The following is a 12,753-nucleotide window of genomic DNA, read 5'->3' as shown; positions in this document are numbered from 1 at the left end:
CCTGCCAAGCAACAGTCACAGCGGGAATGGGTCCTGGTGCCCAATCTCCTGGATCCCCATTTTCCCCGCAGGTGCTGTGCCCGGGGCGCGTGCACGCTTGTCCTCGGAGCGTGGGTGCCGGCACCGGGAGCACCCACGAACCCACGGGGAGCCTGCGGGATCCCCACAGCTGCAGGTGCTGGTGCCATGGCTGCTCCCACTGGGAACCAGTTTGGGGCCTTTGCTGGGGGACCCTGGGCTGCACTGGGGCTGCAGGTGCCCAGAGTCGTCCGTGCTGCCCGGTGCCGGCACAAAGCTGGTGCGCGGTGCTGGTGCTGAGCCCAGAGCAGCCCCAAGGTCACCATGGAGCCATCACGGTGCTGTGGGTCCCCAACCAGGGACAGTACCAGTGCCTGGTCCAAAGCTGCATCAGGGCCACGCTGGGGTGAGCCCGGAGCTGGGCCAGACCCACGTGGACACAAAGCAGACTGTGCTGAAGCCAGGTCACCCCTGTGCTGAGCTGAGCCGAGCCCAGCTGAGCCAAGCCAAGCCCAGCCCAGCCAGGCTGAGCCAAGCCAAGCCCAACCAGGCTGAGCCCAGCTGCACCCAGCTGAGCCAGGCCAGGCCGGGCCCAACTGAACTGGGCCAAGCCAAGCTGAGCCAAACCCAGCTAAGCCAAACCAAGTCAAGGCCAGCCCAGCCCAGCCAGGCTGAGCCCAGCTGCACCCAGCTGAGCCGGGCCAAGCCAAGCCAAACCCAGCTGACTGCAGCCAGGCAAATCTCAGCCCAGTCAAGTTGAGCCAAGCTGGGCTAGGCACAGCCCAGCCAATGCCAGATGGGCCAAACCGAGAGCAGTGGGCTGAGCTGTATGCAGCTGAGCTGAACCCAGCCTAGTCCAGCCAAGCCTCATCAAACTGAGCCAGGCTGAGCTGTGCCCAGCCAAGGCAAGCCGAACTGAGCCAAGCCCGGTTGAGCTGAGCTGAACCCAGCTGAGCCAAGCTGGGAGAACGCCAGCCCAGCGGTCAGGCTGAGCAGCGCTGCATCCTGCTGAGCCAAGCTGGGCTGGGCACAGCTGAGCCAATGCTAGATGGCTCAAGCCAGGCCGAGCCAAGCCAAGCACAATGGGCTGTGCCATTCCCAGCTGAGCCAAGCCCAGCCCAGTCCAGCCAAACCTGGTTGAACTGAGCTGAGCTTTGCCCAGCCAAACCAGGCTGAACCGAGCCAAGCCTGGTTGAGCTGAGCCAAACCCAGCTGAGCGAAGCTGGGCTGGGCACAGCCGACCCAATGCCAGATAGGCCAAGACAAGACGGGCTGGGCGCAGCAGGCTGAGCCGGGCCCAACCGAGCCCAGCCAAGTCCAGCCGAGCCGTGCCCAGCTAAGCCAAATCGAGTCGAGTTGAGCCAGGCTGGGCTTAGCCAAGCTCAGTCGAACAGCGCCAGGCTAGGCTGAGCACTGAGTTGTGCCCAGCCGAGCTGAGCCAAGCGAAGCCGAGCCGGGCTGGACCCAGCCAAGCTAAACTGAGCCGGGCTAATCCCAACCCAGCCGAGCGGAGCCGTGCCGGTCTGGGCCCAGCCAAGCTAAACTGAGCCAGGCTAATCCCAACCCAGCCGAGCGGAGCCGGTCTGGGCCCAGCCAAGCTAAACTGAGCCGGGCTAATCCCAACGCAGCCGAGCGGAGCCGAGCCGGGCTGGGCCCAGCCAAGCTAAACTGAGCCGGGCTAATCCCAACCCAGCCGAGCGGAGCCGAGCCGGGCTGACTCCCCGCTGCCCGCACCGCCCCGGCGCGCGCTGCCCGCGCGGGGCCGCAGAGGCCGGAAGGGGGACGGAGCCCGCGCGCTGCGCTCGGCGCTGGCCAATGGGAGCGCGAGATTGGCCGCCACTGGAGGGGCGTCAGCCAATGGCGGGCTGTAGGGGGCGTGGCAAGGATCACGTGGTGCGGAGGCGGTGCATAAAAGGCGGCGCGGGCGGGCGGCGGCGCCAGTCGGTGTGGTGGGGGTGGAGTGTAGCCTGAGCCGAATCGGAGCCTGAGCCGAATCGGAGCCTGAGCCGAATCGGAGCCTGAGCCGAATCGGAGCGGAGCCGAGCCGAGCCGAGCCGAGCCGCACGGTGAGGCGGGTCCGTGAGCGGCGGGGCGGGGCGGGCGCGGCCGTTTGGGGGCGCGGGAAGTGCCGGTCCCCGCTAACCCGGTCTCTCCCGCAGGATGAAGAGCGGCGCAGGCTATGGCGCAGCCCCCGGCTCGCGCTCCCCGCGCCCGGCGAGGCTCTAGGACGGCGGGACCCCTCCTCGCTCTATAGCGACTTCCCCCCTATTTAATTGCATCCCTAACTTATTCCCATGGAGCCGCCGCCCACGCTGCCCCCCGCGCCCATGGCGCCCTTCCTCTGGATGGTGGTGCTGGGCTTCCTCATCGCCTTCATCCTGGCCTTCTCGGTGGGCGCCAACGACGTGGCCAACTCGTTCGGCACGGCGGTGGGCTCGGGCGTGGTGACCCTGCGGCAGGCCTGCATCCTCGCCAGCATCTTCGAGACCGTGGGCTCCGCGCTGCTTGGAGCCAAGGTCAGCGAGACCATCCGCAAAGGGCTAATTGACGTGGAGATGTACAACTGCAAGCAGTCGCTGCTCATGGCAGGGTCCATCAGCGCCATGTTCGGTGAGGAATGGGGGGGCGACATGGGGGGCAGCGCCCCACGGCGCAGGAGGGGGGGCTTTCTCACCAGGCTTCTCCTCCTCCCCCAGGATCTGCTGTGTGGCAGCTGGTGGCTTCGTTCCTGAAGCTCCCCATCTCCGGTACCCACTGCATCGTTGGGGCAACCATTGGCTTTTCTCTGGTGGCCAAAGGGCAAGAAGGTGTCAAATGGTCCGAGCTGCTCAAGATCGGTGAGTCAAGCTCATGTGAGCACCCTTGGTGTCTGTGTGGCCCCTGGGCTTCCCATTCGAGCGGTGGGACGCTGATGGTGCCTCTTTTCTCCTAGTGCTGTCCTGGTTCATCTCACCCCTCCTTTCCGGCATTATGTCTGCTGTCCTGTTCTTTCTCGTCCGGAGGTTCATCCTCTGTAAGGTAAGGGCTGTTCACCCCATTTTCTGTTACTGGGGGCTTCCTCATCTGCCCTTGCGACCAGTTGGTTGGCTGATGTGCACCACAGCTTCTCCAGGCGCATCCATCCTTGTGCTGACCTTTGGGTTTGCGCTTTAGGGAGGAGGTGAAGGGAAGCCTGACTTGTAGCCTCTCCTCAAAGCAGAGCCTGGGAAGCGAGGAGACTTTGCTTCCCCATCTCTAAACCATGTGGGCCAGGAGTGTCCTGCCTGGCCTCAGCAGGAACGGCTGCAGTGTCCAAGTAGGGAAGTGGCCCAGAATGGATGAGATCAGAACTTCTTTGCTGGCTTTTCCTAGCTCCTGGGGCAAGGCTGGGCCTTATGTCCTGTTGCTGATGGAAGTGACAGCTTTGTTTTTAAGCCAGGAGGGCTGGAATTGTCTCTGTTGCACTGCCTTTTCCTCCTGTCTGGGGCCTCAGGCAAACCCAGGGGTGTCCAGGCTGGCTTCAGGGACACCTTCCCTCTGTTGGGGATGTCTGACAGCCCAGGAAGAGAGATTGGGCACCCAACAGTGCTTGAGATAAAAGATCACAGCTTTTGACTTCATCTTTGAGGTGATGATGATGCCCTTGGCACGCAGGGAGCTGCCAGCTTCGAGCAGGGGATCCAGCACAGAGAAACTCCAGCATTTTCCTCTGCATATTTGAGGTTAACGTAAATTATTTTAGGTCTCTGCTCTAACTGTTTCTGGTTCAAGAAATCTTGAGATCTTATCACAGCTGGTTTCTACCTGGCAGCCCTTTAAAACAACTCAGTGTCCCTGCTATCCGAGTAACCTTGCGTAACCAGCATCCAAAGCTGGGCCAGCCCCGTCGTGCTCTGTCCTGGCACTGAATGGTCCAGTTGCTCCGTTTTGCTTAGCATTTGGTAGCTCTGGGTGTGTTTGTGCTGACGCTGAACCCCAATTGCTGGGCAGCAGTGGAGATTAACTGCTCCCGCTGCTCGGCAAGGGCCTCTCTGGGCAGAGCTGGGGTCAAATAAGCTGCTTTGTGAGCCATGGGCTTTTTTATTTCCAAGTCAGCTGGAAGGAGGTGAAAGCTTTACCTGACAAATGTTTTTGTCTCAAAGTGCGTGGGCAGTGGGAAGAAACCCTGGGTGCAGCTAGAGGTTGCGGAGCTCAGCCGTCTGGGAGCCTCAGGAAGGGCTGCAGGAGCCAGGCAGCCCCTCGCTGCAGGCACAAATGAGATGCTCCAGCTTTGGGAGCTCTGGGACACTCTGCTGATCCTGCCCTGGCTCCCTGAGCAGCTATGTGGGGCCCACAGTGTTCTGACACCTCCTCTGCTGGCCCCAGCCCCCACAAGGGTTGCGATGGGCAGCTCTTCAGGCACCCCGCGAGCTGTTCCCTCAGGCTGTCTGGAGCTCTGGCTTTTGGCAGAGCCTGCAGGAACGTGAGGTTGAACTTTCTGTCAGCAGCTGAGGGCACAAACCCACTCGGGGAAGGGGTTGCTGCTTTGCCGCTATGTGGCTGCTGTGCAGTCCTCGAGGTCTGGCTTCCTACAGCTCTGATCCTTGTTTTGCAGGCAGATCCTGTTCCCAACGGCTTGCGAGCTTTGCCAGTCTTCTATGCCTGCACTGTGGGGATCAACCTCTTCTCCATCATGTACACCGGTGCCCCTCGTAAGTGCCTGTCAGAACACTTGAACCTGAATGTTTAAATTCTTGACCAAACCTCCATTAAATGCCCGATTTACCCCTTTTTTGCTTTACAGGGCTGCAATCTCCTAGAAGGCGGCTGGCCTGTGCCGGTCATGGAAGGCTGCAGGCCAGCGTGTGCCGAGTGCTGGGCTAGGTAGTTGCCTACCCAGAGACCTGCTCAAACTAAACCCCTCCAGAGCTTACTCCTTAGACTTCCAGGCACAGGCAGATCCCATGGCTTCCTCTTCCCTTCTCTTCCCTGTGCTAAAACTTGGGTGCCCAGCTGCTGCTGCAGAGACTTCTCAGGCTGGGTAGCGAGGCTGGGAGCAGGGATGGAGGCTGTGCCTTCTGATTCCCTTTGTCCTGGAGAACAGACTGATGATCCTTGGCAAGTGGAGCTGGCACCTGTTCCAAGCGGAGGAATTTGTCCTGTAGTTTGAAAGCCCAATTTTAGTGCTTGTTTGGCTGTTGTGGAGTGGGACAGGTCATGGGCAGGGCCAGGGGAGGGTGGCTTTGCCACCTCCATCTGCCAGAGTGACTCGGAGTGAGCTGTTTGCTGTCAGAGCATGGGTTTCCTGTTGTGGAGGAGTTGCTGGCAGTGCGGTGAGGCCAGTCAGTACTGGCTCCACAGGATTTTCTCTGGAAAACAGTGTCTGGAAAACTGTTTGGAAGGCCATCCTCTTCCCCTTCCCTTGGCTTTGCAGCTGAGGGGAGCAGGCAGGAGCTGGGGGGCTGCTGGGGGCACAAGGGTTGCAGAGCAGCGGTATTGCTGCTCCCAGATCGCTTGATCCCTTCCCAGCAAGGTGGATTCTTGTTTATCCTGAGCCCTCAGGTGGGCTGAGTGAGCGTTGGCTTGCTTGTGTGCAGGGTTTATAGCCATCAGTGAGCCAGGTTTGACATAAGCAAACAGTGTGTGTGAAGAAGCTGAGATGTCGGTGCTTTAGGAGCTGGAAGGTGTTGCCTGCAGCGGCAAACACAGGTGCAGAATGGTCCGAGGCACCTGATACCCAGAGTGGGGCCTGCAGCCGGCTGGATAACACAAAACCTCTGCTAAAAGTCACACTGCATGTGGGAGTACTGTAACTGGGTCATGTAGCACCTCAGCTGCCTGGGAGCTTGAGCTGAAGCTCCTAAGGATTTGTGGTGCAGGGGAACCCTCTTCCTCAGCAGCTGCAGGAGTTCATGTAGATGTGGGGCTGTCTGGGACCCTCCCAGGGCCTCGATGCCCTCTCCCTGCCCCAAGATGCAAAGCTGTCGCTGCAGCAACTGTGCCAGGTGGTTTTTTCCCTTTGACATTGCAGCAAATAAGGAGTCTCCTGTACCTGCGCAGGGCAGACACCGCTCCCTGCTTGGGTTTGCCTGCAGGAGGGCACAGTGTCTCCACCTGGGAAAGAGCTGCTTTTGATGGGGGAGTTTGTAATGGGCAAGGTGGATTTTTGTGGGGGTGACGCTCTCGGTTTTGGTGCAGTTGGCGATGGCTTCCTGACAGTGTTCCTCCCTGGGAGGCAGATTGGCTCAGGGATGCTGCAGGTGATGGAGTTCCCGTGGCACGCAGAGCAAAGTCATGTGTGGAGGAGGCTTTTGCCTGGAGGATTTCAAAGATGCGTTGTTTTATTTCCTAGTGCTGGGCTTTGACAAACTTCCTCTGTGGGGTATCCTGCTAATTTCGGCGGGGAGTGCTGTTGTCTGTGCTCTTGTCGTCTGGTTCTTTGTGTGTCCGAGAATGAAGAAGAAAATCGAACGTAAGTAATGCCTCTTTCTTTGCAATCCTTCAGGGAAGGGCGCGCTTGCACTAACCACCTCCTTTTCCCAGCAGGGGATCTCATTAGCCACAGGGCTGTTATTAGCAGGGATCCGCAGCTTCGCAGCTTCGGTTATCACTTAAGCTGCTCTGCAACCCCTGAGTCACTGGGGCCCAGCCCAGCAGGTGGGACCCTGGGTGCTCCCGACCTGCAGCAGCATCGAACGCTGCTCCCTGGGAGCCTGCAGCGCCCCTGGAAGCGGCTCTTGTGCCACTGAGCAGAGTCTGGCGGCTGATTTCTCAGCAGGGCGGGCTCTCTGTGAACCGTGTAGGGCAGCAGACGATATTCTATAGCCTGGTTTTGCTGTTTTATAGCCAAGAAGGGAAGGCAGGAGGCAACCTGCCTGTTAACTGGTGTAACCTTTAATCCCCTGCATACCTGCTGATCGTTCTCTGGCCTGGCAGATGCAGATCACAAGTTTAACACGCTGTAAGCTGATGAAATCCTTCCCTGTAGCACAAAGAAAAAACCTTCTCTATTGAAAGGCATCCAAAAGAGCAGCCCTGGGCTCTGCCTCCTGAAAAGTCCCGGCAGCTCTCCTGGAGCCGTGTGTGGTGTTGCATATCAATTCTGTATGCAGTCTGGAGTGCTTAAGGAACTGGAGATGAGGGGATAACCAGTGTCCTTGTCAGACTGGTGTAATTGGGGTGTGACTAACAGCTTTATGGCTGCCCTTGACATTCTTCCAGCTGTTCAAGCTTTGGCTTAACTCCTGCCTGCCAGGCCAGCTACCCTGCCTGCCCGAGAGCATCACCAGGAGGAGATGCTGGTGCAGAGCCGGGGTGAGCTCTGCAAGGCTTGGATGCCAGGGTGAGGGGCTGGATGCCACAGCTTGGCCCTCACAGTGAGGAAACTGGCCAGGAAACCGTTGTGTTTGTGACACAGAGGTGGGTTTTGGTGTCTGAAGGAGCTGACCTCATGTTTTCACCTGTCAAAAACATGCTTTTCCCGGTAGAGGGGGAGTAACAACCTCAGTTTCCAGGGCTTGGTGCCACTGACTTGGCTCTTCCAGTGAGACAGGAAACCAGGCTGCCCTTGGAAGGTGGAGACAGGCTCCTGTTTGGGTTTGTCACCCACCAGTGGGAGCTGGAGAGGAGCCCAAGCTTGTGAGTCCTTCTGGCAGACTGGAGCTGCTGGGCTGGCAGAGGAGCTGGGCTCTTCTGGGCACCTTTGCCTCAGCTTTAGAGGGGTCACAGCCACCCCTGAAGCAGATCTGGAACATCGCACAACCACCGGGGATGGGACAAACATGCCTCAAAGAAGAGCCTCTGTCGTAGGAACAACAGCCATAACAGCCCCATAATGGTGTTCACCACACCCCGTGTGGGTGGGGGGCTCTAAAAATAGGAGATGAGCTGGCTTATGATGGTTTGGCTGTTGTGCCCAGGACAAGGTGCCACTGCCCAGCAATTTCCAGAGTTCAGGATGGGGGCAAGCTGTAGATTTTTATTTAGCTGCCATAAATCTGAATGGTGAGGGCTGTGGGCTCCTTCCAGGCCTTGGGTGTGGTGGTGGGAAGGGGTTTGATGGCAGCTGCCTCCATTCACAGGAGAGATCAAATCCAGTCCTTCTGAAAGCCCCTTGATGGAGAAGAACGTCGGCCCCAAGGAGGACCACGAGGAGCCCAAGGTGGCCCTGGGCGATGCCAAGAGCCCCGTTGCTGACGTGAGGCTGGCTGCGCCCCAGCGGGCAGCAGCGGAGGAGAGGATGGTCTCCTTCAACGTGGGGGACCTGGAGGAAGCCCCAGAGCAGGAGAGGCTCCCTAGCCTTGACCTGAAGGAGACCAGCATTGACAGCGGTGAGTGGTGGTGGGTGATGTGGGGGTGTCAGGGGTGGTTCTCCCCAGCCCAGGCACCGCTGGGTGCTCAACCCCTGCCGTCTCTTGGCAGGAGCTGTGCGGCTGCCCAATGGCAACCTCGTCCAGTTCAACCAGGCCGTGGGCCACCAGCTGAGCACCAGCGGGCAGTACCAGTACCACACCGTGCACAAGGACTCTGGGCTCTACAAGGAGCTGCTGCATAAACTGCACCTGGCCAAGGTGGGGGACTGCATGGGGGACTCGGGAGACAAGCCCCTGCGGCGCAACAACAGCTACACCTCCTACACCATGGCCATCTGCGGCATGCCGCTGGACTCCCTGCGTGCCAGGGACGGCGATGAGGTGGAGAAGCTGACCTGGCCCGTAGCGGACGCCAAGAAGAGGGTCCGCATGGACAGCTACACCAGCTACTGCAATGCAGTAGCAGACGCCCACCCTGCTGCCGATGTGGATCTGAACACGGCCCAGGTGGAGATGGGTATCAGCGACCGCAAGGGCAGCACAGGCTCTCTAGAAGAATGGCAGGACCAGGACAAACCCGAGGTGTCCCTGCTCTTCCAGTTCCTGCAGATCCTCACAGCTTGCTTCGGCTCCTTTGCGCATGGTGGCAATGATGTCAGGTCAGTTGAGTTGGCAGAAGCGGTGAGGTTGTTCGCCAGGGCTGTGCCCACCTTGCCCAAAGTTTCTGGCCCTCTAGTCCAACTCTCCTTTCTCTTCCAGCAATGCCATCGGCCCACTGGTTGCCCTCTACCTGGTCTATCAGACAGGTGATGTGGCTACCAAAGTGGCAACTCCCATCTGGCTGCTGCTCTACGGAGGTGCAGGGATTTGCATCGGCCTGTGGGTCTGGGGAAGGAGAGTCATCCAGACGATGGGGAAGGACCTGACTCCCATCACACCATCGAGGTAAGGTGTCCCACTCCTGGAGGCACCCTCCGTGCTCTCTTTGGAGGTTTAATCGCGTGGGTGGGCGGAGCTGGGGTCTGCATGGGGTCAGGCTGGGGGTCTGGAGAGCCAAGAGAGGAGCACAGCCCCAGGTCTGGTTTGGGATTACGCCAGCCTGAGGTCCTGGGTGCTGCAGGGGAGCCAGTGCCTGCGTTCCTGTGCACTGTCTGGAGCCCTCAGCCCTGGAAGGACATGGGGCTGTTGGAGTGAGTCCAAAGGAGGCCACAGAGATGATCCAAGGGCTGCAGCACCTCCCATACAAGCACAAGCTGAGAGAGTTGGCGTTGTTCAGCCTGGAGAAGAGTAGGCTTCAGGGAGACCTCAGAGCAGCTTCCAGTACTGAAAAGGGCTCCAGGAAAGCTGGGGAGAGGCTCTTGATCAGGGAATGCAGGGATAGGATGAGGAGGACCGGTTTTCAGCTGCAAGAGAGGTGATTGAGATGATATCTTAGGAAGAAATGTTTTGCTGTGAGGATGGGGAGGCCCTGGCCCAGGTTGCCCAGAGCAGTGGTGGCTGTGCCATCCCTGGAGGTGTTCCAGGCCAGGTTGGATGGGGCTTGGAGCCCCTGATCCAGTGGGGGGTGTCCCTGCCCATGGCAGTGGGGTGGGACTGGATGGGCTTTGAGTTCTGTTCTGACCTGAACCATTCCATGATTCTGTCTCTCAGTGGCTTCAGCATCGAGCTGGCGTCTGCCCTGACCGTGGTGATCGCCTCCAACGTTGGCCTCCCCATCAGCACAACCCACTGCAAGGTAGGTGGGGGTGGCAGGAGGGGATGGGTCAGCTCGGTGCCCACTCAGCTTCCCCCAGATCTGCGTGGTGACCCAGCGGAGCTGTGCGGGAGGTCCCACACGGGGCTGCCCTTGGCATCTCAATGTGGGTGGCAGCAGCTGCCCAGGGCTGGAGGCATCCTTGGATGAGGGGACACTTGAGGGGAGGTGACAGAGAACAAAACTCCTTTGATGGATCTGGGGGTTCTGCCAAGCGGACACGGGAACCATGGAAACAGCGGTGCTGTGCCCGCTCCCCCTCACCCTGGGAGAGCAGCTCCTCGCCTGCGCTCTGCCTGTCTGCGTCTCCTGGGTCTTCACGGCCTGGAGCAAGACCTTGAGCCCCATGGATGAGGCTTTCCCTGGGAAGGGCAGGGGTTTGGAGAGGGAGTAGGATGCCCCATCCCCGTGTAAGGCTGAGCCATGCTCCTGCTCCCCGGGCAGGTGGGCTCCGTGGTCTCGGTGGGCTGGCTGCGTTCCAGGAAGGCGGTGGACTGGCGCCTCTTCCGCAACATCTTCATGGCCTGGTTTGTCACCGTCCCCATCTCGGGTGTCATCAGCGCTGCCATCATGGCTCTCTTCAAGTTTGCCATCCTGAAGGTGTGAGGGGCTGGCATCGCTCCTGCTTCCCTGCTGCCCCCCTTCCCTCTGGGAGCCAAGGGGCTCATCCCACCGCAGGAGGGGCTGCCGTCACCTTGGGGTTCCCCCACGCTCCTCATGTCATCGATGAACTCTCCGGGGTGTTTTTGTTTCCATGTCCCAGTGCTGAGTGCCTGGGGGGTGACGCCGAGGGGTGACCCCTTCTGCTGCGCAGTAGCTTTAGGTTAGCAGTGACCAGAGCCCACTCTCTTATTTTTGATGACTTAATTAAGCCCCCCCGGCAGCGATTCCTCCTCCAGTAAGGATGGGGTCTGATCCCTGACCCTCGAGAGGGGGTCGGGGGTGTCCTTGCCCACCACAGGCTGCGCTGCCTTCGGCTTTGCCTCCATCGCTGTAGTGGTGTGCGCACCAGCTGCTGCCCCCGCCCCGCATGGGGGTCCCTGTGGGGCCCCCCCGTGCCCCCCTCACCGCTGCTACCTCAGATAATAAAGGATTCCTTTGTACATCGGTGTTGTTGGGGAGATGGGGGGGTGATCCCAGGGCTGGGGGAGCCCCGTGGGGATGGGATGGGGGGTGTGCTGGATGCCCCTGGGGAGGGGACGAGGTGGTCCTGGTGTTTTGGGGGCGGCTGTTTCCCCCATCAGCTCCTGCCCTGTTGCGGCTCCGCCCCTGCAACCCCCCCCCCCCCCCCCCCCCGGCTGGGGCACCTGATAAGGGGCCCCACGTGTTCGTCCTGAGTCACGGGGCGGGTGTGGGGCGTTATCGGGGTGCTGCAGCCCGGGGGCAGCCCTGGCCCTGTGCCCCCCCCCCCTTCCCCCCCAGCTCTCTGCTGGAGCTTCTCCCGCTGCTCAGTTGCCCCAATCCAGGCTGGATGCTCCGATGCTCCCGAGGGTCATGGCCGGGCACGGGCACCCACGTCAGCGCAGGGGCTGGCGCAAGAGCAGGGGGAGATTGCAGCGGCAATGGGAGCGCGCAGGGGCAGCCGGACACTGGGAATGGCAGCGGGATGGGGACAGACGGACACTGGGAATGGCAGCGGGATGGGGGACAGACAGATGCTGGGAATGGCAGCTGGATGCTGGGAATGGCAGCGGGATGGGGGACAGACGGACACTGGGAATGGCAGCGGGATGGGGACAGACGGACACTGGGAATGGCAGCTGGACACTGGGAATGGCAGCGGGATGGGGACAGACGGACACTGGGAATGGCAGCTGGACACTGGGAATGGCAGCGGGATGGGGACAGATGGACACTGGGAATGGCAGCGGGATGGGGGCAGCCCGGACGCTGGGAATGGTGGTGGGATGGGGGGCAGCTGGACACTGGGAACGGCTCTGAGCTGGCTGACAGCCACACACTGGGAATGGGAGCAAGCTAGGGAACAGCCTGGACACTGGGAATGGCAGCGGGAATGGTACCAGGCAAGGGAATGGACAAACGCTGGGAATGGGAGTGGGATGGGGGGCAGCCGGACACTGGGAATGGGAGTGGGATGGGGGACAGACGGACACTGGGAATGGTAGTGGGATGGGCAGCCGGACGCTGGGAATGGCCCTGAGCTGGATGACAGCCACACAGTGGGAATGGGAGTGAGCTAGGGAACAGCCAGGACTGGGAATGGAATTGGTCCTGGAGGCAACCCAGATGCAGGGAATAGCTGTGGGCAGCCTGAACAGTGGGAAGAGCAGCAGGAATGGTACCAGGCCAGGGAATGGCTGAACACTGGGAATGGCAGTGGGATGGGGGGCAACTGGACACTGGGAATGGGAGTGGATGGAGGACAGATGGACACTGGGAATGGGAATGGGATGGGGGACAGACAGACACTGGGAATGGCAGCAGGGATGGCACTGAGCTGGATGACAGCCACACAGTGGGAATGGCAGCGGGTCAGGAAACAGCCTGAACACTGGGAATGGCAGCAGGAGCGGTACCAGGCCAGGGACCACCGGACACTGGGAATGGCAGCGGGATGGGGGGCAGAGGGAGGGATCGGGGGTGCGGGTCGGGGTTGAGATGCCCGCGGGTCCGTCCTGCGCCCCGGGACCGGGCCTTGACCCCGGTTAATGATTCCCCGGCCCGGGGGGGCCCCGGGGGCACCGGCCCGTT

The 12,753-nt window shown here is 60.6% G+C and overlaps 1 protein-coding gene across 3 annotated transcripts; it reads left to right on the top strand.

The window, feature by feature from the left end:
- The first annotated feature begins 2,052 nt into the window (after nucleotides 1-2,052).
- Nucleotides 2,053-11,144, top strand: SLC20A1 (solute carrier family 20 member 1). 3 transcript variants are annotated; one of them, XM_054049637.1, is made up of 11 exons: nucleotides 2,053-2,084; nucleotides 2,178-2,628; nucleotides 2,715-2,855; nucleotides 2,951-3,036; nucleotides 4,592-4,688; nucleotides 6,329-6,448; nucleotides 8,058-8,306; nucleotides 8,398-8,947; nucleotides 9,048-9,233; nucleotides 9,939-10,023; nucleotides 10,486-11,144. In XM_054049637.1, the coding sequence occupies exons 2-11, from the start codon at nucleotides 2,313-2,315 to the stop codon at nucleotides 10,645-10,647; spliced, it is 1,992 nt and encodes a 663-aa protein (XP_053905612.1). In that variant the 5' UTR covers nucleotides 2,053-2,084; nucleotides 2,178-2,312; the 3' UTR covers nucleotides 10,648-11,144. The 3 variants fall into 3 exon arrangements, with proteins under 3 accessions (XP_053905612.1, XP_053905613.1, XP_053905614.1); XM_054049638.1 differs by having other exon boundaries at nucleotides 2,053-2,093; XM_054049639.1 differs by lacking the exons at nucleotides 2,053-2,084; nucleotides 6,329-6,448.
- The last annotated feature ends 1,609 nt before the right edge of the window (nucleotides 11,145-12,753 follow it).

The sequence above is a fragment of the Cuculus canorus genome, chromosome 26, assembly GCF_017976375.1.
Source record: "Cuculus canorus isolate bCucCan1 chromosome 26, bCucCan1.pri, whole genome shotgun sequence".
Classification (NCBI taxonomy): Eukaryota; Metazoa; Chordata; class Aves; order Cuculiformes; family Cuculidae; genus Cuculus; species Cuculus canorus.
The sequence above is the reverse complement of the archived record's forward strand: the minus strand, read 5'-3'. Positions and strand labels throughout refer to the sequence as shown.

Coding starts and splice junctions, on each gene's coding strand:
- SLC20A1 (XM_054049637.1), top strand. CDS start 2,313: ATGGAGCCGCCGCCCACGCTGCCCCCCGCGCCCATGGCGCCCTTCCTC. Junction 4,689..6,328: donor CATGTACACCGGTGCCCCTC/GTAAGTGCCTGT, acceptor TTTATTTCCTAG/TGCTGGGCTTTGACAAACTT. Junction 9,234..9,938: donor ACTCCCATCACACCATCGAG/GTAAGGTGTCCC, acceptor TCTGTCTCTCAG/TGGCTTCAGCATCGAGCTGG.